Source organism: Jaculus jaculus, chromosome 7 (genome assembly GCF_020740685.1).
Source record: "Jaculus jaculus isolate mJacJac1 chromosome 7, mJacJac1.mat.Y.cur, whole genome shotgun sequence".
NCBI classification, from domain to species: Eukaryota; Metazoa; Chordata; class Mammalia; order Rodentia; family Dipodidae; genus Jaculus; species Jaculus jaculus.
This window is the reverse complement of record NC_059108.1, coordinates 47,266,573-47,286,995: the sequence shown is the minus strand read 5'-3', so window position 1 is coordinate 47,286,995 and position 20,423 is coordinate 47,266,573. Positions and strand designations below refer to the sequence as shown.

Sequence of the window (20,423 nt, the reverse complement as noted above, 5' to 3'; positions counted from 1 at the left end):
CCTGAATCTATTATGTGGGACCAAGCAAAGAAACATTATGTCAGGGTGAAGATGGCAGAACTTGGGGAATAAAATTGAATGTGGCCTTTGTGGAAAGCATTCTGGCATGGGGCTTGAGAACTAAGGCAGTAAAAGTAAACTCAACCCCATATATGGAAGAAAAGTGAACATACACTGCCTCTGCTCCAGTTATCTGGCTTAATTGACCCTACTCTGATTCAAGAACATTACTTCTGATTGAACTAGAGTCCATCCTTTCTTAGAAGTCAAGGGCATCCAACTATTGCCATTCCTCTTTGAATACTAATGCACTTTGCTAACTATCTTCTTTTTTAAAAGTAAAACCCCTTGATCCTCTATGTGGCTTCACTTATCCTCCCCTGTTAAGAGTAAAATCCCTTGATTGCAATAGGTTTATCCACCTTCTTCAGGGCCTCTTCTCCTATTCTCTCTTGATCTTATTTCAGACGTGTTTAATCCTCACCTTATACTGCTCTAAGAGTGCTTTTGTCAAGGACTCCACTGCCTTCCACATCACTATGCAGCACTTACATCCTCATTGCTGTGAAAAATCACCTGACCAGAAGCAGTTTATGGAAGCAAAGGGTTTATTTCAAGATTATAGTTTTGGGGCTGGAGAGCTGGCTTAGCGGTTAAGCGCTTGCCTTTGAAGCCTAAGGACCCTGGTTCGAGGCTCGGTTCCCCAGGTCCCACGTTAGCCAGATACACAAGGGGGCACACGCGTCTGGAGTTCGTTTGCAGAGGCTGGAAGCCCTGGCGTGCCCATTCTCTCTCTCTCCCTCTATCTGTCTTTCTCTCTGTGTCTGTCGCTCTCAAATAAATAAATAAATTTTTAAAAAATGATTATAGTTTTGAAGGGAAGCTTCAATGGTGGAGAAAAGCATAGCAATCAGGTCATGGTGTTGTAGACCCAAAGCAGAGTAAGTAAAAGCAGCAAATCTAAGGTGGTTCTGAACACCCAGTAGGATAGACTAATGAACCTTTATATCCACCCTGAGAAACATACCTCCTCTACAAATGCTCCACCTCAGAAAGATTCCATCAGCTAGGACTTAAGTAGGCAATTTAATCATAAACACTTGAGGCTATGGGGGACATTTTACATTCAAACCACCACACATGGCCAATTCTGCTGCTCACTATGACCATCATTTACCTCTGCAGAGCTGTCATTCATTTATGAGATACTTTGCTTTCCTGGTTTATGAGAAGTTCTTGGTTCTTCTGCCTCAGTGGGTCCTACCTGCTGTACTATCTGCTATTTATTTCCTCCACGGATGTGCTTTAAATGCTCAATGCTAAGTAACAAGAATGCCTCAGGTTACCTCCTGTATTATGCCATTTATCTATATCTTTATGAGCTAATGACTGGCAAAACATGTACTTCTCCTCTGAACGTCAGGCCTATGGTGGTGCTACTTGTTAAAGTATGTGACTTACACATCCAAGGCATGTCAACATAATCTATCCAAACCTTCACTCATTATTCAGCTGAGGCCTCAAAAACTGCTATAATTTCCCCATCCCATTTACTTGCAACTACTCTCCCTCTTTACTCAGACTAAAACTTTGAAGCCATTATTTATTTGATCCATCACCAAATTTCCCAGCTTAAATAAAAGCATATGTAGGATCTTGTCACTCTCATCAAAACTGAGCCACTATCCTGTTCCCATTCACATCCTGCCCTTAATCATCAATTACAGTTTCAGAAAGGTGGGATGCTTTGCATCTACTCTGACCTCTGTTAAGACTGGGTTTTGGCTGGGTATGGTGGTGCACACCTTCAATCCCAGCACTCTTGAGAGAGGTAAAAGGACTTCTGTGAATTCAAGGCCAGCCTGAGACTACATAGTGAATTCCAGGTTACTACATAGTGAATTCTGGGCTAGAGCAAGACTCGACCTCAGAAAGCCAAAAGAAAAAATAAATAAATAAAAGACTGATCCATGTTAATAGAACTCTTTTCATGTGTCAAGTTGTACCTTTCTTCTGGACAAAGTCCCTCCTTGCTACAACCAATAACATTACAGAGTCTCCGCAATATAATCCTTACTTCCTCTGAATCTCCTACCAGTTGTCTTCTTATCTTTGAGATCAAACTTCTTTGTCTTCCTTTGAAGCTTTCTATTTATTTCAACCTCAGTATTTTTACACTTGTTTTCTCTTCTCTCTACCTTCTTTCTCCAAATGCATACACGTATCTTTACTGTACTTCCTGCAAATAACTGGTCTGCACGAAGAACATTTCTCACAATCCCACATGTTCTCAACTTTACCCTCCCCATATGATCTCTCTTCCTCTGACCAGTAAGTACTCCTAACTCTCTAACAGCTTATCTAATGTTTTGTGCACCTGTTTGTGGTCTACTCAGCTGTAATGAGGAATCATTGAGGACTGAGTATTTTTTTTTCTTTAAGTTGTTCACTTCTATTTTGTTACTAAGAGAGTAAATTGCAAATAGTATGTACTCATTAAGTACATCAGGCAATTTTATCAATAAATAACAATAACAGAACCATTTAAGAAAAATATTATTTTTGGAGAAAAACTAGGTCGTTATGGCTTATAAACACTTCAGGAATATTTGTGTGCAAGTATAGCCAAAAAAAAAAAAAAAAAAAAACCAACTCTAAATAAACAGAAATAGGTGGTCTCGTCCCTAGTAACTGTCCTTAATTCAGTGTTATTTTAAATAGATATTTTTGGGTCTCAATTTTCTCATCTAAAAATGATATTATTAGAGTGGAGCAGTAATTCTTAGTCTAGGACCTAGAAGCCCATGAGCATCAGAGACTTTAAGAATCTTATATTGTGTGCAAAATTTCAAGATCATATACACATGTGCACTTTACTAATTTGTTTATTTATTGGAGTGAGAAAAAGATCTACAAAACTGAAAGTACTCTGGAAGAATTTTTAGGTAGGAGGTGTTTGTACTAGGGATCAATTCCACAGCCTTGTGCATGCTGAGTAAGCACGGCACTACTGTGCTATATGCCCGTTCCATTGAAATTTCTTTTTTTTTTTTTTTGGTTCATTTTTTATGTATTTATTTGAGAGCGACAGACACAGAGAGAAAGACAGATAGAGGGAGAGAGAGAGAATGGGTGCGCCAGGGCTTCCAGCCTCTGCAAACGAACTCCAGACGCGTGCGCCCCCTTGTGCATCTGGCTAAAGTGGGACCTGTGGAACCGAGCCTCGAACCGGGGTCCTTAGGCTTCACAGGCAAGTGCTTAACCGCTAAGACATCTCTCCAGCCCTGAAATTTCTTTTAACTCTAATTGTTCAAACCTAACATCTTACTTGTCTAACTTAAAAAAAAAAAAAAAAGAATGATAGAAGACAACCTAATTTTGCTTTGCACTTCTAGAAAGCACTGCCATTTCTGGCACTTCCCCCTTTTTTTCTCATAGTTTTCCTACCTGTAAAATGATGGCATTAGATGAGAAGATCCCAAAGAACACCTCCAATTTTGATCCAGTTCACCGAAACCAGGCCAATATAAACCCTAGCATTGAATTTAGGAGTTGTTTCTTCCCAGTTGACTGTTCAGGGGTAAGGAATTCAGAGCCTCTAGTGTTTAAAGAGCATCTTAAGAAGTAACTAAGGGGTACTGGTTAGTGATTTTTAGGGGATTCTGAAGGGCTCTCACCTTTCCCAAGTAGATCACCCTAAGGCAACTGAGTATGGAGAGGAAAAGTAATGATTGTCCCAGAAGAGTATTGGGTTCTGTACCTTAAATGTTTAAACTCATAAATTATGACAAAAAAGATGGCTGTTGCACTGGATAAGTTTTTAAGGGGTGAATGAATATATATAGTCTAATGTTCCTTTGTTAGGCTACATTTCTGATTTGAATTTACATTTTGTAATAGTTGAAATGAATTTGTCGCAACATGTATACTTTTGATTTGTTCTCCTTTTCTCTTAGCTCTTCTCACTGGCTTCCTTACCCTTTACCCTTGCTAGGGCAGGTATGTACCTCTTTATAAGAGTATGTTGTTTGTTCTGGAAGAGAAATCCATACCTAGACTCTCAGTTCATACAAAGTATTAAAAGGAAGTTGCACAAGCCTGCCATTCCCAGGGGCTAGGGAACAACAATGTGGTGGGTTGGTTCTGGAACCTTCTACATTCCAGTCCTGGTATTAAACACTTAAAGTAAAATTAAACACAGTCTCTCTTCCGCACCCTCCTTTCACCAGGGGTTTCCTGTGGAACTTACTAGGTCAGGTGTTTGTTCCTCCCTCCCTCCCTCCAAGGGGGTGAATGGAATGTAGAGATGGCATGGAGAGTGCCTTTGGCTAGTAGACAAGTTGTCTTCATTACTCTAGCTGGGGAATGGACTGAATAGGGCATTTTTTCCTAGCCTGGCCCAAACTGCACTGTGCTTGGAGGGCCCATTAGGCTGCAGGTCACAGCAGCTGGAGCCCAGGCGCCTGGAGCCGGTCACGCGTCTGTGCTGCCCGCTCCAGGATGCACAATGGAGTCATTGACTATTTATTTTCTTCATACAACAAGGCTGCTGTTGACTTAATTACGGGAACCTCCCAGCCACCCCTGAGATGTTTAAATGACTAAAGACTTGCCACGCCACTAACTCTTCTCTTCTTAACCTAAACCCGGACTCTCACCCACTCAGGCTAGAGCAGCAGGCCTGTGCAAGTGGCAGAGTCCTGGATGGTGATACCCAAGGTAGGGGCTGGACTTTGGTAGACCACAATTTCTGTGTTCTTCAAAGACAGGCTGAACAAGACACTCACCAGGGTGTGAGAAGTGCCTGCTGAGTCGCGGTGAGGAAGTCTTAACTCTGCAAGCTGCAGGCAGGAAGGCAGTAAGTGGACAAATGCTCCTCCCCAGCACAAATTACTGCAGGGGGTGGGGTGCGAGTGGGAGAAGCAGAGAGCCATTCTCTGTCCTTGTCTTTGGGAATTAGGCCTGGGTGCTCTAGGGAAAGGCAGATGCTTGGTCCTCCACAGAGCCTGGGAATCCCACACCTTTCTTAGGTTGAGAATACAGGAAGCTGGGGGGGGGGGGGGATGTTTAGGGACAGAGGTGGTGGCTAACATCCTATGGGCAAAAGTCTTTTCCCAGGCATTGCCATTAGGCCAATGAGCTGGATGCTCTGATTTCTAGCGTCTGAGTGAGTTTAAGAACCAAGACAGCAGCACATTTGTCCTGTGAACAGGCGAGGGGTGGGGGTGTAAGAGGGAGAGCAGAGCAAAATCTTTCCAGCAAACCTCAAAAGGGAAATGCAGTAGTTGAACAAGAGGGCCACTTTGCAGACCACCAGCTGCTCCCCGAGTGCTGGCAGCCACAAGTTTTGTTACTATGGTGTCAAAGAGGTATGAACGCCACCACCAAGAAGGAAGCCTGCTAATGCTCCTAATGCCTTCCAAGGCTTCTCAGGTCCAGGCTGTCCCCTCAGGCCTTGTGCATCTCTCACTATTTTTTCCAGAGCAGCTCAGGCCCCCATCCCAGAAAGCAGATGTGCTAGCAGGAGACAAAATCCCGGCCTGGGGGCTCAGGAAGTACCAGCTGGGCAGCCTCGAAATTATCTCACTGGAGTTCTGGCAGGACCTGGTACACCCTTCTCAGGGGAGGTCAGGGGGCCAGGAGCGGGTACCTACGTACCGGCTGCAGGAAAGGAGCGCGGCGCCTTTAACGCATGAGGCGGGGAACCCCCACCAGGAGGCGTGTCTGTCTCGGCCGCCGCTCGGCGGTCTCCGTCTTCACCGCCGCCGTCACTCGCGCTCAGCACAGGCGGCTGCGTGGCTGGGTCCTGGAGCCCGGGACTTCCCGCCGACCTCCTCCCGAGGCAGCTCGGGTAGGACCTGCCCGCTCCCTCCCCGCCCACCTCGCCCAGCTGCAGGTAAGGCTCTGCCCGGAGCACCTGCCGGGCGTCTGCCACGCGGTCGGACGGGAGCGCGGGTGGGCGACGAGCATCCTCCGCCCGCCGCCAGGGCAGGGTGAAGGCGGCGGCGGCGGCGGCGCCGCGAGCGTCAAGGCACCTGCTGGACCGATTCCCGGAGCCATCTCGTCCCGCGACCTCAGCCAGTGCCCCGGCGGCCCGGGGCTGCAGGCGCCAGGGCTCTGCACGTAACACAATCCAATAAGTGGATGTGTCAGGAAGTGGCCTCGGCGCCCGGGACTCACGCGAGGAGAAGAGAGGCAGACAGATGGCCAGAAGCTGTGAATCCGCCTGCGGGTCTGAAGAACTTCTCATCCCTCTTTCGCCTTTCACCCATCCTTCCAGTGCCCTGCTCCTGAGTTGTGGGCTGAGGAAGTCGACAATGTTTTCTTTGATGACAATATTAAAAGCATATGCAACATAAACTCCGAGGGTGTCCCATTAGAGTAAGGAGGGGCAGTATTGCTGAGGCACATCGTAAACGTCCAGAACTTTTAACAGGCTACATCTCTTGACAATTTTACCTTTAAGGAGCTAGAGAGGACTGGGGCGGGGGGTGGGAGATGAGAGAGAGAGAGAGAGAGAGAGAGAGAGAGAGAGAGAGAGAGAGAGAGAGAGACACAGAGAGAGAGAGAGAGAGAGAGAGAGAGAGAGAGAGAGAGAGAGAGAGAGAGAGAGAGAGAGAGAGAGAGAGGTGTGAGATTGAGATTAAATCAAGCAACATGACAGATCTGAGGCACCTTAGACAGTGATTTTAGATTTAGGGAATGGACAAGATTCAGATACTTACCTTTCTGTAATGCAAATGTTGCCTTCTGTTGTTTCTTCGTCTTCATACTGTAAGTATTCTGTCATCAAAAATTACCTTACATGTTGATGATGTTCATTTCACAAGAGATGTCAGGTTCATAGGAATCAGTTGCAGGTGAGTAGCTAGCAGATACAATTGTATTTCAGCCATCACTTGTCTTAGTTCATTACTTTATAACTTTGTAGGACACATTTCTCTAACAACCATGGCAGCTTATCAGCTACATTCCAGTGACCTTAGAAACTCATGAGTGAAAAAAAAAAAAATTGAAATGCACAAGAGGTACACGAGGAAAAAATGATTAATGCCTCAAATACTTACCTGTTTGGTTTATTTAAACCCACTGAAAATTGTACAAGCTGAATTTTAAAAAAGTTCAAGGATACATAAATCTATTTGAGTAAAAGTTCTTAATTAAGATACATTTTTGACATCTAAATACTAATGAAAATGATAAGTACCAAGAGACATAGCAGAATGCTAGTAGAACAGCTGGCAGTGTGTTCCCAATCCCAAGGAGCAGCATAGATCCCATCAGAAGGAACAGTGGATAGTTATCATGCAGCAATATGGTTTCAGTGGATTGCAGCCTCTGACTTTATCCTTTGACCCCTTTAATGTCATGTATGAGCATGATGCTTATTTTAGCTAAGCTTCAAGAAAACAGATCACTTGAATGAAAAAACAAAACAAAACAGGTTAACTATTACTGTAGGATGAGGTTTCTCAAATGCCACATAACTGCAGGACAGCGGTAAGAAGTCAAGTAGAATCCTTAGTAAGATTTTTCTGTGGAAATTTTAAATACACATATGGCATGGAAGAACCTTTGAAATAGGTTTGAAATCCAGGTTGTTCTGGAATGTACATTTGCTGTCTCTAACAAAAGATATAGGCATTATCTTTTTAAATGTTGTGCTATAACGATTATTACAAATTTGTGCATGCCCCAGCAGGTGGCAGCTAACTAGAAAAAGATTCATTTTCACCCAGAAAATAGGAAACTAAAATTGCTTCTCAAGTCCTAGTGCCCAAGAATAAGAGGTCATTAATGTCAGAAAACACAAAAATGCATTGCAACATGAAGCAAATGGTTTTGCTGTTGTTGTCGTGGGAACAAGCTTTATAAGAGCATGATATGCACCTTCTTTTATCATTTTTTTCATAGGCTTGATAATTCTTCATAAAAGCCTCTGTGGCTTTTTTTTTTTCAAGGCTTACCTGCAGACATAGATTCTCTATGTGAGCATATACATATGTGCTTGCAGCTTTTCATCTCTGCTTTGACCTTGTAACCTACAGAGCTTTGGAGCCCAGAGAAAAAGATTGCCATGTGGTTGAAATGACAGTATTGAGTCCATAGGATCAAGTATATAATGCTGTCTCTTCTTAAAGAGAAATGCTCATCTAATTGCCGTTTTTCTTTTAATTTTCTATTAATAAACAAATTGTAAAACTGTCACATTATTAAGGGAATTCAATGTGGTCAGTAAAGCACTGTATATTGACCATTATTACTTCATAAAACCTTGGAGCTAACTATTGCATCAGTATTGGGTTGACACTTGAAATAACTTCAAAATAGCCATTTGATGGGTTATCTCCTATACTTCCCTATCATGATGTATTGAAAGAGCAAATTGACTGGTTTTGTTGTTCTGGGGAGGGAAGTTTAATGAGAAAAATGGCAATTAATCTGAATACCCTTATAACAGATGGAAGTCTGGAGGTGGAGAATTGGAAATGATAACTGATTGTACCTTTTAGAAATGTCTGTAGCCATGGAATATTGACAATATGTTTTAGTATCCTGAATTCTTTTTATCATTTCAGGTTATTTTTTTGTAGTGAAAAAGTAAATCAGTTAGTGCCCATGGGGAATCTAACAGTAAAAATAAGTAACCTTTGTAGTACTATGCCCTGGAAAGTGATCACTATTAGTATATCCTGGGTACATTAAACAATCTATTATTCACACAGAAAAATGTGCTCAAAACCACATACCACATTTGTTCTCTTAATGATGTCTTCTGCAAATTACTTGGCCTTGTGTAATAAGAGTATGCAAGTTATCATTTCAAATGGCATGCTAATCATTCATTGTACTTTAAAGTGATAACCCTAGAATTAAACCTATGTCTGGTGAGCTGTCCAAGGTCCTGAAGGAAGGTGGGCTCTACTGTTGCAGAAGTTCATTTGTACAGGTGGAGTAGTTACTGGTTGTGTTCAGCTGTTTCAAATTATGGTGAAAATGAACCTGATTTATCATGTATACACACTTTGTTCCTAGGTGATAAATTAATAGTAAAGGAACTTTATGTGAGACCTTTTACCTTTTATATTATATGAATTTCATGGACGTGAGAGCTTCATCCTTCACTTTTCCAACTAGACATTCAATAATAACCCCATTAAAAGTAGCTGAGAATGCTAGCTGTAAGTAGATGCATTACAACTGCTATGAAAAATACTATTGTGTTGACAGAATACATGAGTGAAGAATTGTAGTACAATTTGTTTTCTCAGGTCCCATGAATTGCCAACTATACTGCAAAAGCAGTTATTTGATTACCCACATCAGAACATGTTATTTTTTGTAGTAGCAGATATCAATCATATTGGGAAATGAAAAGAAACACACAATCATATTTTTGCACTCTCAGTCATTATTATCTCTGCTGGGATCAAAAAAAAAAAAGAAAATGAACAAATGGCATAAATGAGATAGCAAATACAAGACAGAACATGTTGGGCTGTACATATTTTACAAGAGGCATTTTAAACATGGACTGAAGGAGTCGCTAGATACCCTTGTTTTGAGCACTAGGTGTTCCTTTTAAAGTGCTCAAATAGTGGGATTGTTTGATTGAATTGCCTGCTAGACTGCAGAACTAGTCATTCATGATACTTATTTTTGACATTGCAGTTATGCCTCCATCTTAAAAAAAAAAACAATGCCACTTAATGTTTTTGCAAATGTAGATTTTCTTTCAAATAAATATTTTATAATGTTTTGAGAAAATACAGATTGAAAAAAAGCACTGTGATTGTATGAATACATTATAGTATTTTCCTGTTATTTTGAAGAAATATAACAATAGCAATGAGTACATAAATAGCACTCATATCACTCCTTAAAAATTGGCCTGAAAATACGATATAATCTTATGTTCATAGGGTTTAACCTATATGCCTTGTTTGCTGGGTATGAAAGGTAGATATATAATATTAGAGATTAAGAATACTTGTTCAACAGATTGCTCACTGTGCTTTTGTGCCAGTTGATACTGCCAATAGTGACACAATTATTCTACCCACATTAGCTTTACTCACTAAAGTGAATGGAAGAAGTGGATTTGGGGTTACTTTTCATCTGTGGTCCACATATTTCTTATTTCAACAATAATTTTTTTGTGAGGAAAGAAGCATCTATTTCTGTACATTTATCCCTTGGATAAATTTCTAGTTACAAAAGCCATGAGAGAAATGATTCTATTCCTACCAGAAATGTAGAAATAACAACAAAAAAATAAGACAAATTTATGCTAGTGTTGTTCAATCTTCTACATTTTAAAAGAAAAAAAAATATATAAATGAAAAGAAAATTTGAGTATACAAGAGCTTGGAGCTGGCTACAGCAATCCAAACACCATAGTATTTTATATATGTTTATTTTGAGGAGCTAAGTGGGTGGGGACAATTTTCCCTTATTTTACTTTAACATTATAACCTAAATGTCCCCTTGTTCGAATGTCTTCCTACTTCAGATTAGTAATTAAGGAATGCTCCACTGAAGTTTTTAAAGACTACATTCATCTCTCAAATTGCTTTCCACTGTGTATTCATTCATTTCTACTCAAAATAAAGTATAACTACTTTAACTTAACAGCAAGTTATATTTACAGCAAATTTCTCTGTTTTAAGAGCATTTCTGTTGTTTTCAAACAACTCCTAGGCAAAGTGACTTTGACATAGCTAGTCATTTATTAAAATTCATCAACTGATTGTAAGAAGTCTGCTTGCAGACACCAGTCATTCTCTTAGCAGTCTCACTGAAGATCAAAGCAATTTGCATCACATAAATAAATTCTTTTTTTTTTTCAATTCAAGGCGGCCTATCAGATTGGTTGCATAATGGATATTGGAAACTGGCTGGCAGGAAGCCTTAAGAGGCGAGCAGCTATCTCAATTTTTCTCACTTAATCTTGGCTTCACGTCAGAAGCTGTGCGGCAGTGCAGTGGAACAGGGCCTGGCGGAACCTGTGAGAGGAGGAAAGCGCCTTTTGTGCGGACTGAGGCTCGCGATGGACTCCTCTTCCTAGTCGGTTTCCAGGGCTGAGCATCCTACTGATTCTCCTCTTGTGCTCGCTCTCCCCAGGCTCGCGCAGCGGCTGGACATTGTGGGTGTGCGTGCTGGATTGCTCCCTCCCGGATGTTCCCGGACTAACATGGATGTCCCACCATCCCTTGCAGTGGAAGCTTACTCCTTGGCGCAGTGAGTGAAGAACATGCAGAGATTGCTAATGGGTTTAGGAAGCGAAGCCTCTTTCCTCTGTCTTTGACCATGCCGTGATCGCGTCCGCGGCCACTTCTGCACGCATCCTCCTTCCTGAGCGAACCCGGAGTCTAACGCTAGATCGGGGGAGTGGGTGCCTGCCGCGCGCGAGGCACAGAAACACCATGAAGATTATTTTCCCGATCCTAAGTCATCTAGTCTTAAGGCGCTGCATTAAACTCCTGCTCTGCTTGCTGTGGATCGGATATTCCCGAGGAACCACTCACGTATTGAGATTTGGTAAGCCTCCCCGCTTCTCCCTACTGCTCGGTCTGGGCTCCCAGGCTAGGCGCCGGATGTAAACAGACGGGTTGGCTCTGGCTCGGCGCCTCCAACCTGCTCACTGCTAGATCCCTCACGGGTGTTAAAGAACCCCCTATTTTCACTTATTTTCATGTTGATTGTACCGATAGCCGCGGGAGGGTGGTGGAGGTGCCTTGTGTGGCAATGGTCGCCCCATCACAGGCAGCCGGCCACGGAGGCTAAAGACACGAGGGCACCAGCAACCGCCTGTCGCCTGTCTGCCCGGAGCCTTCAGGCTTCCAGGTTCAGCCAGAGTGAGCACCAGAGCTTGCAAACCGAGGTGCTGGCTAGTGCATCCGAAGAGTTAATAATCTCGCGATTCTTGGACTAGTTGCTTCTGTTTGCTTCTCTCCGGACCTAGGGGAAGTGCTCAATGTGCAAACCAAAGGATCTACTCCTACTGTCTTCTTTTGCTAGAGAGCCTTATTGGTTAGTTTAATCTATTTTTCAGTCCTTGGGATTTTTACTGGGATGCAGGGCTTTTAAAAATACCACTGTAAAATTCAAGTAAGGCTTTACTTAAAGAAGATGCTGCTTTCTGGGAACAAAATAGTGCAATCACCAGTCTTGCTGTTTGCTTTTAACTTGCTGAATGCTTTTTTCCCCCCTCCCAACAGCTTAAAAAACATTTCCCTCTAAAAGTGTTGGGCTAATAAGTGATGGACTGGCTAGAGGATTTGGGAGGAGAGTTGAGTTTGGGGGTCTAAGTGCATCTTTGTTTCACTCTGGCACAGATAAAAGACCCATATACTTACAATTCAGGAGAAGTTATGGCTTTTCTGAGAACCCAGGTTTCTTTGGAGCTTGAAGAAAAATCTGAATGTAGGATTCCAGTGGAATCCCTGATCAGGGGGTTTGCTTTAAGTAAATGAAGCATAGGAAATACTAAACTGCTGTCCAGGGCCAATGGAATTTTGGAGCAGCACTAGTTAGGCAAAGTTCCCTAAAGTAAAAGATGCAAAACATACCTCCTTTGTCAGTCAAGTGTATTTAGACCAAAGAGAGCAGGAAATCACATCATCAAGAGTATGTGTCTTTGACATAAAAGGAGATGCACTAAGTTATTCAGTCTGATCTATAGCAGAGATCACCTGCATCTTCTATGTCTTTCATGTGATCTTTCTCAAATGATAAAATTTGTGCTTTCTCAAGCTTGCTGAACTAAGGCAGGGATGCTTGCATATATATGTGAAAGGGTATCCTTACCCCAACCCCACACATATGTCACATAGTGAAGAAGACTGGTGATGGCAAGAGACATAGAGTCTTGCTACATTCCTACTGTAGTATTTTCCTGCTTTCTTCCTGTCTTTATATGGTACTTAAGCATGTTGCTCTTAGCAACAAGCATCTATAGGAATGCTTGGTTCTTTGGACAGAATTAAAGGCAAGCTTGTGTTACCAGAAATTATGTGTGCTGTGTGGCTAATAACCTCATCACTTTGGCTTCCAGGGCAGTGTTTTTATAGACTTGTCCAATAATTTTAGTATTACAATATACTTATGTAGCATTCTTATGTATGTTTGGATGTGTATTTATGAAGGAGTGTGCATTAGTAAGTGTGTGTTCATGGACTGGTTGTAAAAAAAGACTTGGGGCCTGGAAACTGCCTCCAGTACTTTCAAGATTTTCTTATTGCTGCTATGGTCTTGTAATACAGTATTTGCTGAATCATTAGATTGTTACATTCGCTGATCATTTCATATCTTCATATTGAAAACCTTGGCATCTGTGGCAGGGTGTGCAGCAGCTTTGGGAAAAAGCTGACACAAACACACATTTTCTTAGGTCAACTCTAAGAGTATCCTCAGGAAATCAGGTACAAGGCAAAAACTTCCAGTCCTGTGACATCATAAAGCCAATAGCCCAGTGTCTAGATAGCTTATTATTTTCTATATTGGCTTTAAACATCTTCCATGTGGAGATCATTTTCTCTGAAATCTGACCTGCCTGGCTGGGAAGAAACGTGTACTAGTGCAACCACTGGAACGTTTCCCTGCTGGGACTATTCCGATGCAGTGGTGGGAATTTTATTTTCATCTGGGATTCACATGTTATGAGTGTATTCGACGGTTGACTAAGCATGTATGAGCCGCTCTTCAGAATGTTATTTTCAACTTTGTCTCTAAAGTGCAACGAGCACATCATCCCTGGCCTCATGCCTTGGACTAGAAAGGGTTGGGATGGCTAGTAGAGCAGCTGCTCCTGGACAGTAGTGGACAGCCAGACAGGTGCGGGTGAAATCCACAGTCTGGCTTCCCCGCCAGACAGCCATTGAGTATGGCTGCTTCATCTACCCTGAGAGGCTGGCTGCCACGAGGCGCTTCTGCGCGGTGCCATGGCAACCACGAAGCCCAGCCTGGCGGCCGCCCAGACCCTCCGCCCCCCTCTTCCCCGCCAGCGATGGTGAAAATCCACCCTCGTAACCTTGGTGTTGTTTCCTCATCCCCATCCCGACAGAATGCGACTCACTCCTCCATCACTGCCTGGGGAGCGAGGAGCTCCCTTCAGCTTAGGGTGCAGACCCTGGCTGAGCCCCATGCTTCCTTGCTCGTCATCTTCTGCCTTCTCTGCTCCAGTCAACCTCGCTCTCTCTTTTCTCCGCCCCCAATCACTGAAGCAGGAGCCTGCGCTAGCGCGATCGGAGTATGAGATTTGGCCATAGTGACTTTTTAACCCAAGTAAACTTTGCAGTTGCCTCTGTGAAGCACCTTGGTCCTGCCCCTGGCCTTACTTCCGGCAGGCTGCGCCCTGGTCCCTCTTCCAGTATCGCTCATCGAAGAGCTCCAGAGCGCCCGCCCCGGCGTGCTGTCCCAAGCCGCCACCGGCCACCCCGGGAAGTGAGGGCAGCCACCTCCGAGCATCTGGTCTTGGGTCGCAGCCATTTCCCTGCCTTCGATTCTGAGACACACCTCGGCTTTTCCCGGGGTTCGGCTGGCGCAGGTGCTGCGCGGAGAGTCTGCTCCCCGGCGTCCCAATCCGCGGGGCGCCGAGCCTAAGGCTGCTCGGTGCCCCGGGCGGAGCGAGCCAGCTTTGTTCTCCACCGCGGCGTCCCGGCGCCTTTCCCGCCCGAGGCCGGAGGGAGGTGTAAGGTCCGGGGAGCGTGACCCCGCAGTCCGATCTCCCAGAACTGCGGCCTCGGACATTTCTCCTAACTTTAAGGGGTCCTTTTTCTTCCGGCTTCCGGGTCTGCTGTCCGTGGTCCTCCGGCCGCGCCATCTCTTTCGGGCTGGCTGGCCCATCACTTAGTCTCGTGGCTTTGGTTTGTTTGAACATCTTCTTTCAGTTGCTGGTACCGGTGTCCTGCCTTTGAAGTCAGATCACTATTCAGTCTTTAACAGGTTTGGAAGTTAAAACGGCTGGAGCACCGCCATCACCCTAAACTTTTCAACTCCTGGGTGGCTTTCCTGGGAGGTGAAGGCCTGCCATGCCACTTCTTTCTGAGCTTCTGACGTTTTGACCTAATGTTTTTCTTAGCCAGCCTGTGAAGCGGCTTTATTTAAAAAAGGTTTTGGAGTTGAAGTTTTTTCCCCTAGACACACAAGGGCCTGGGGGTGGGGGGGGGGGGTGCAGGGTGGAGGGGAGGGCGAACAGACACTCCTTGCAGGCCCATGTCCCCAGCCCAAGGTTTAGGCACCCATTCAGCTTGGCCCCTCGACTTACTGGGCAGAACCCCCACCGGTCGAGCGCACACAAGAGGTTCTGGGGAAAACTCCCTGACTTTGCTGGGCATCTCACATGGTAGCAGATGTACTGCACCATCGAGGAACCGGAGTGAACTGACAGCATGGAAGCTGCCACCTTAAACAAGTTCTTTGAAAGAGGTCCTCCCCTCCTTTGGGAGGTAATGTGGGCGGGAAGGAGGAGTGGCCCCTAAGTCTGAAAGCTGGAACAACACTGGCTCTTAGGAAGAGGAAATGGGGTGTGTCACGGGCTATCTGAGGCAGATGAAACCTGAACACCTGTTCAGCTAAGCTGTGGATAACAAGAGAAGAAAATCTTTCCAAGAATGGCCAACACAATGAACACACCTTTAAAAAATCCGTTTTCTATAAGTTCTCGCTTACTCTTATAGCTTCAAAGAATAACTTTATGTGATCTATCAAGGGAGTCACAATCATTTCAGGAAATGACTTTGAAAAATGATCTCTTCGTCCTCTAGAAATAGCTTTCCTCTGCTCAGGCACGTGAAACTCAACACGTTTTCTGGCTTTGGGAGATTGTCTTTGCTAAGTGAACACAGGCTTATATGTCAGTGACCATTTCTTCTGAGAAGCTCGGTTCTCTGGGTTAATGCAAGTAGATCAGCACAGAGTGTTCATCTCCTGAATTCTCAAATGACACTGTTTCAACATTTACTCAGCACAGGAAAGTTAATGTGAATTGCTTTTCACACAAAGGAAGAAAATTCCACAGATCAAACATGGATGTATTATTATCGGTCTTTTAGAATCTAGTCACCATAAAATACAGTGTTGTCTGCGATACGATGGCATAATCATGTTCTAAGGCATTTAGTTATCATAATTTCTGATAAAATATATTGTTGCTCTTTTTTTTCATTGGAATCTACCATGTATGTGCAGTTGCTTTCTCTTTTCCTGTTTTTAGGATTTTTCTGTTATTGTAGCTTCAATTTTATTTCCTGGAAATTGTTACTGCCCACACTAACACATGAGTATCAAAAGCACTTTACTTTCTATCAAGAAAGGAAATGTAAATCATTAATTTGGACATAAATCATTAATCTGTTGCAGGTAGAGTATGTGAGGTATGCAGGACATTTTCCCCAGAAACATGCTGTGATATATTGAGCTATGCAGGTAAGATATATTGAGGTATGCAGGAGATCTAACTACATGTGTTGATTGTTTTTCACTTGGATAGTGAAGCTTTTTCTTCTAAGGACTTTCAATTTGTGGTCTACTTATCAATTAGAAGTGCTCCAAGTGAATCTTACACCCTAAATCTTAGCATGAAAGGGAAGGTCAAAAGACCCTGAAAGGAAGAGGTGAGTGCATATCATCATTATTGACTACTGCAGATTAAACAATGAAGAGGAAGATTTCAATCTGATAATGTCATATGGCTTCCTGTTTTTCTTTGCTGCTTGTGCTGACAATTTTGTAAGGTAATTAAATTGGTTGATTGAAGTCACAGTGGTCATGGGGTGATAAAGACCATTTGGATTTAATGGAATTTAAAACAACAGAGGATTGAACACAACTCTAACCGAACAAGAATTTTAATGGCCCATTCAGGGTGCTGACTAAATAGAACGCCCTTAACAAGTTTAATTGAAAGGGCAAGGCAGATTAGCACTATATAGTCTTTATGGCTGAAGATTGGGGAATTAAAATTATCCCTTTAAAAGACTCATTAATGCATTATCAAGATTTAATGTAGGTTAAATAAGTCTTCCTTAGACCTTCATCATGTACTGTGAACCTAGGTTTAGGACCAAGTTTCAATAAAGAAATATTTTCAAGAGTTGACTCAATAACAGGAATTATAGGTCTCTCATTTCAAATGCAGAAAAAAAACATTTTAAATCATAGAGCATATACAGTATGTAAAGGGTGAATGACCAGGATGAATCCATTCTTTAATGTAACTAGAAAAGAAATGGACTTGACTTTTCTTTGCACTTTTTTCTTTATAAACAAAGTTTGTTTGTTGTAGAGAAATTGCAGACATACTGATCATTTGTTCTCTCTGTATTAGTAGGCATTAATGTATTTTATGTTGCTCTTGCAATACTATTTTTCTTAATATGGGAAACCTTTACAATTAGTTTATAATACTTTAGTACATTCTTAACCTTTCTGCTGAATTTATATATATATTTTTAAATGCTTGTATTATTTTGAATTTTCCCATTGAGGCTCTTATTCAAAGACAGTAGCATTAAAATATAGTATTTGATGCTTAGGCTTCTGTTTATAGATTAAACCATTTATTATCATGACTAAAAACTGAACATTCTTCTGTTTTTTTTTTTTTTTAATAGAAAGTCAGGTCACTATTAAGCAGAGCTTTGTGTCAAAATCTGAAGGGGCCTGAGGAAATTCTGTCTTTCAGATATTATTCCTACTGATGCATGCAATTCTGTCAGTCTTTCTGTTTGGTTAAGCATTTGCTGTCTCCTGTGGCCTTGCTTTAAGACAAGTGTATTGTAAAAGAGAGAACACAAAATCCCAAGTCTGTAGAGTTGGAATGAGTTTATTAGATCAATTGATTCCATCTATGACAGAGATGCTTAGATATAAAGGAGAATACTGGGAACCTAAGGAAGTGCTAAGAGATTAGCATGGATATGAATGGGAGGCTGAGAACCCAGACAAGTTTGTGTAGATTCACCAGGCATTTATATTGGTACAAGTCTTCAAGAATATGCAATCATGTAAAATAAAATGCCAATGATATTCTTACATTGGCATATTTCCTCTCAATCCACAAAGCCTTAATGTTTTGTGCTTCGGCTAAAATCAGTTTGCTAAATTAGCTGTTATTGAACTAAAGCAAATGATTTGAGAAGTTGTTAACTCTAGCTTTCACTCTATCTTCAGATTAAATTCCATTCTAAGTTCTTTATCTATGTCACAGTGGCAGAATTACTTGTATGAAATGATCAAATAAATAAAAGGCACTTTAAAGAAATCTTCCTTTGACATTTTAGTATATTTGTACATATTTAATTAATGATATATTGGCCTGCCTTTCTTTTTACTTCTTGAAGCTTAGCCATTCAGATGGATCATAGCTCAGTGTTTTCATGTCCCTCCTTTCCCAGGAACCTCTCAAGATGAAGAAAAAAATAAAAACAAACTATAGAATCATAAATTTTGTGAAGCAAATAGTCTTTAGAAATCATGAAGTCTAGTATACTAATTTAAGAGATGATGCTCTAAAGGCCACTAAATAGCTTGTTCTAACTCAAGATTTTAAAACAAACCATGAATATCCACTGAAGCTTTTCACTGAATTATATTCTTTGTCAGCATAACCTCCAACTCGCTGTGCCACTCCATAGTTTGGGGATTAACAATGGGTTTTGAGAGTTCTCCTAGGCACTGGTGTCCTCTGATCCCTCTTTTCTTTCACAGATCAGCATCTCAAGTTTATCATTTTTTACCCCTTCTATAGCTTATCTCATACTTTTCTCCCATGCCTACCTTTGTCCTCCTTTTCCCAGTTCCCAAAGCCTTTTACCACATCCATTCCTTCCCAATTAGTGCCAAGCACTTAAAAAAATAGAATTCTTAGATTCAACTTCTAACTTCAAACAATTATTTTCACTGTACAATTAAAGAGAAAATATCTACACATATTACATACTATTTGGATGAAACTGAAAACATATGGTTTCTTTAAAGGAAATTAATATGGTTGTAAGAGAATTGAGACTAATGATGGGCCTGGAAAAATATGACAGGAAAGAAAGGGGGAGATGTAGAAGATTTAATGTAAGAGAAGAAATGCAAGTATAAGAAGATAAGGCTTTGAGAGAGTTAGTGGACCAGCTCTGTTGTGACATAAGTGAGGTTCTAAAGGTGTTTTAGCATGTTGGTTTTAGGGTTTGAACTCCTGTGTAGAGGTACGGAAAATCCACTGAAAACGAGGTAATAGGCTGTGGCCATGGTCTGCAACAAGGAGTTAAAGTGATTTCTTGCTTTCATTCTTTTCTTATTTATTTATTTATTTATTTATTTATTTATTTATGTATGTATTTATTTATTTATTGTCTATTGTTAGCCCTTTATGCAGAACTAATGGAACTCTATTCTATTCTTTACAATACTGAAATGGAAGTGAAAGCTCCATTTTTGTTGTTAATCACTGAAGCCTTAAAAAAGGACCAGGTGCGTGGAGGTACAGATTTGTAAGAAGAGTGCTCACCTAGCATATGCACATTCCAGAGTTTGAACTTCAGTACTTAAAAAAAAAGAAGAAGAGTAGTTGATCTGAGATTATTGGCTGCATTTATTACTCATGATCTTTAGAATACCAGGGCCAGGGCCCACATAAGGAGGGAAATATACCCTTTTATGCCTACTCAAATGCTAATTTTATCCAGAGGCACCCTTATAGACACATCCATAATGCTGGACTAAATGTGAGTTTTCTGTGGTCTAATCAAATTGACACATAACATTAACCATCATAAAGATACTTTCTGAGAAAAATTCTGAAGGAATTAAAAAGATCTCTTTAGTAGGTAGCCAAATCAAATAATTAAGAAAGGAAAAGTGTCAATGAATATCAAGGAATATGAATTGGAGGACAATTTAGAACTATTACTTGCTTTTTGAGGTATATAATAAATGGCTCACACAGAACTCTCAGTGTTTTGTTTCATGAGAACTCTATTACATGAAACATACTTATATTTATATATATAGTTAATAAGTATGTGAATCACTATATGTATACATTAGTATTATATAATCAAATTCTTGTTAATTTTATTTATTTGCAAGGAAAGGGAGAGAGAGAATGAGAATGAAAGAGAGGAAAGTGGGCACACCAGGGCTTCTTGCCACTGCAAACAATCTGGCAATGCATGTACCCCTTAGTTCATCTGACTTTACATGTGTACTGAGAAATTGAACATCTGTCCGCCAGGTTTTGCAAGGAAGTATCACTGAACCATTCCTCCAGACAGAAAATAGTTTCTTGAATAGCAGAATATGCTTTTTCTTGATGGATTAGTTTTATGGTTATCTGGTTATTTTTTTTTTCTTTCAACATCAGGACCTCAATTTCTGTCCCCAAATATCTGGGAGATAACTAGGAAGCAGAAAAAAATAATGAGCAA

General features: G+C 41.6%; 1 protein-coding gene across 5 annotated transcripts in view; it reads left to right on the top strand.

Moving 5' to 3' along the window:
• The first annotated feature begins 5,782 nt into the window (after positions 1-5,782).
• Positions 5,783-20,423, top strand: part of Grik2 (glutamate ionotropic receptor kainate type subunit 2) — a 744,982-nt gene continuing 730,341 nt past the window's right edge. For 3 of the 5 annotated variants that reach the window (XM_045155009.1, XM_045155010.1, XM_045155008.1), the window contains exon 1: positions 10,852-11,541. In XM_045155009.1, coding sequence (XP_045010944.1) covers positions 11,427-11,541 — 115 coding nt within the window. In that variant the 5' untranslated portion in view covers positions 10,852-11,426. Of the gene's footprint in view, positions 5,897-10,851; positions 11,542-20,423 lie in introns of those variants that run through there. The other 2 variants (XM_004660601.2, XM_045155007.1) reach the window with 2 other exon arrangements.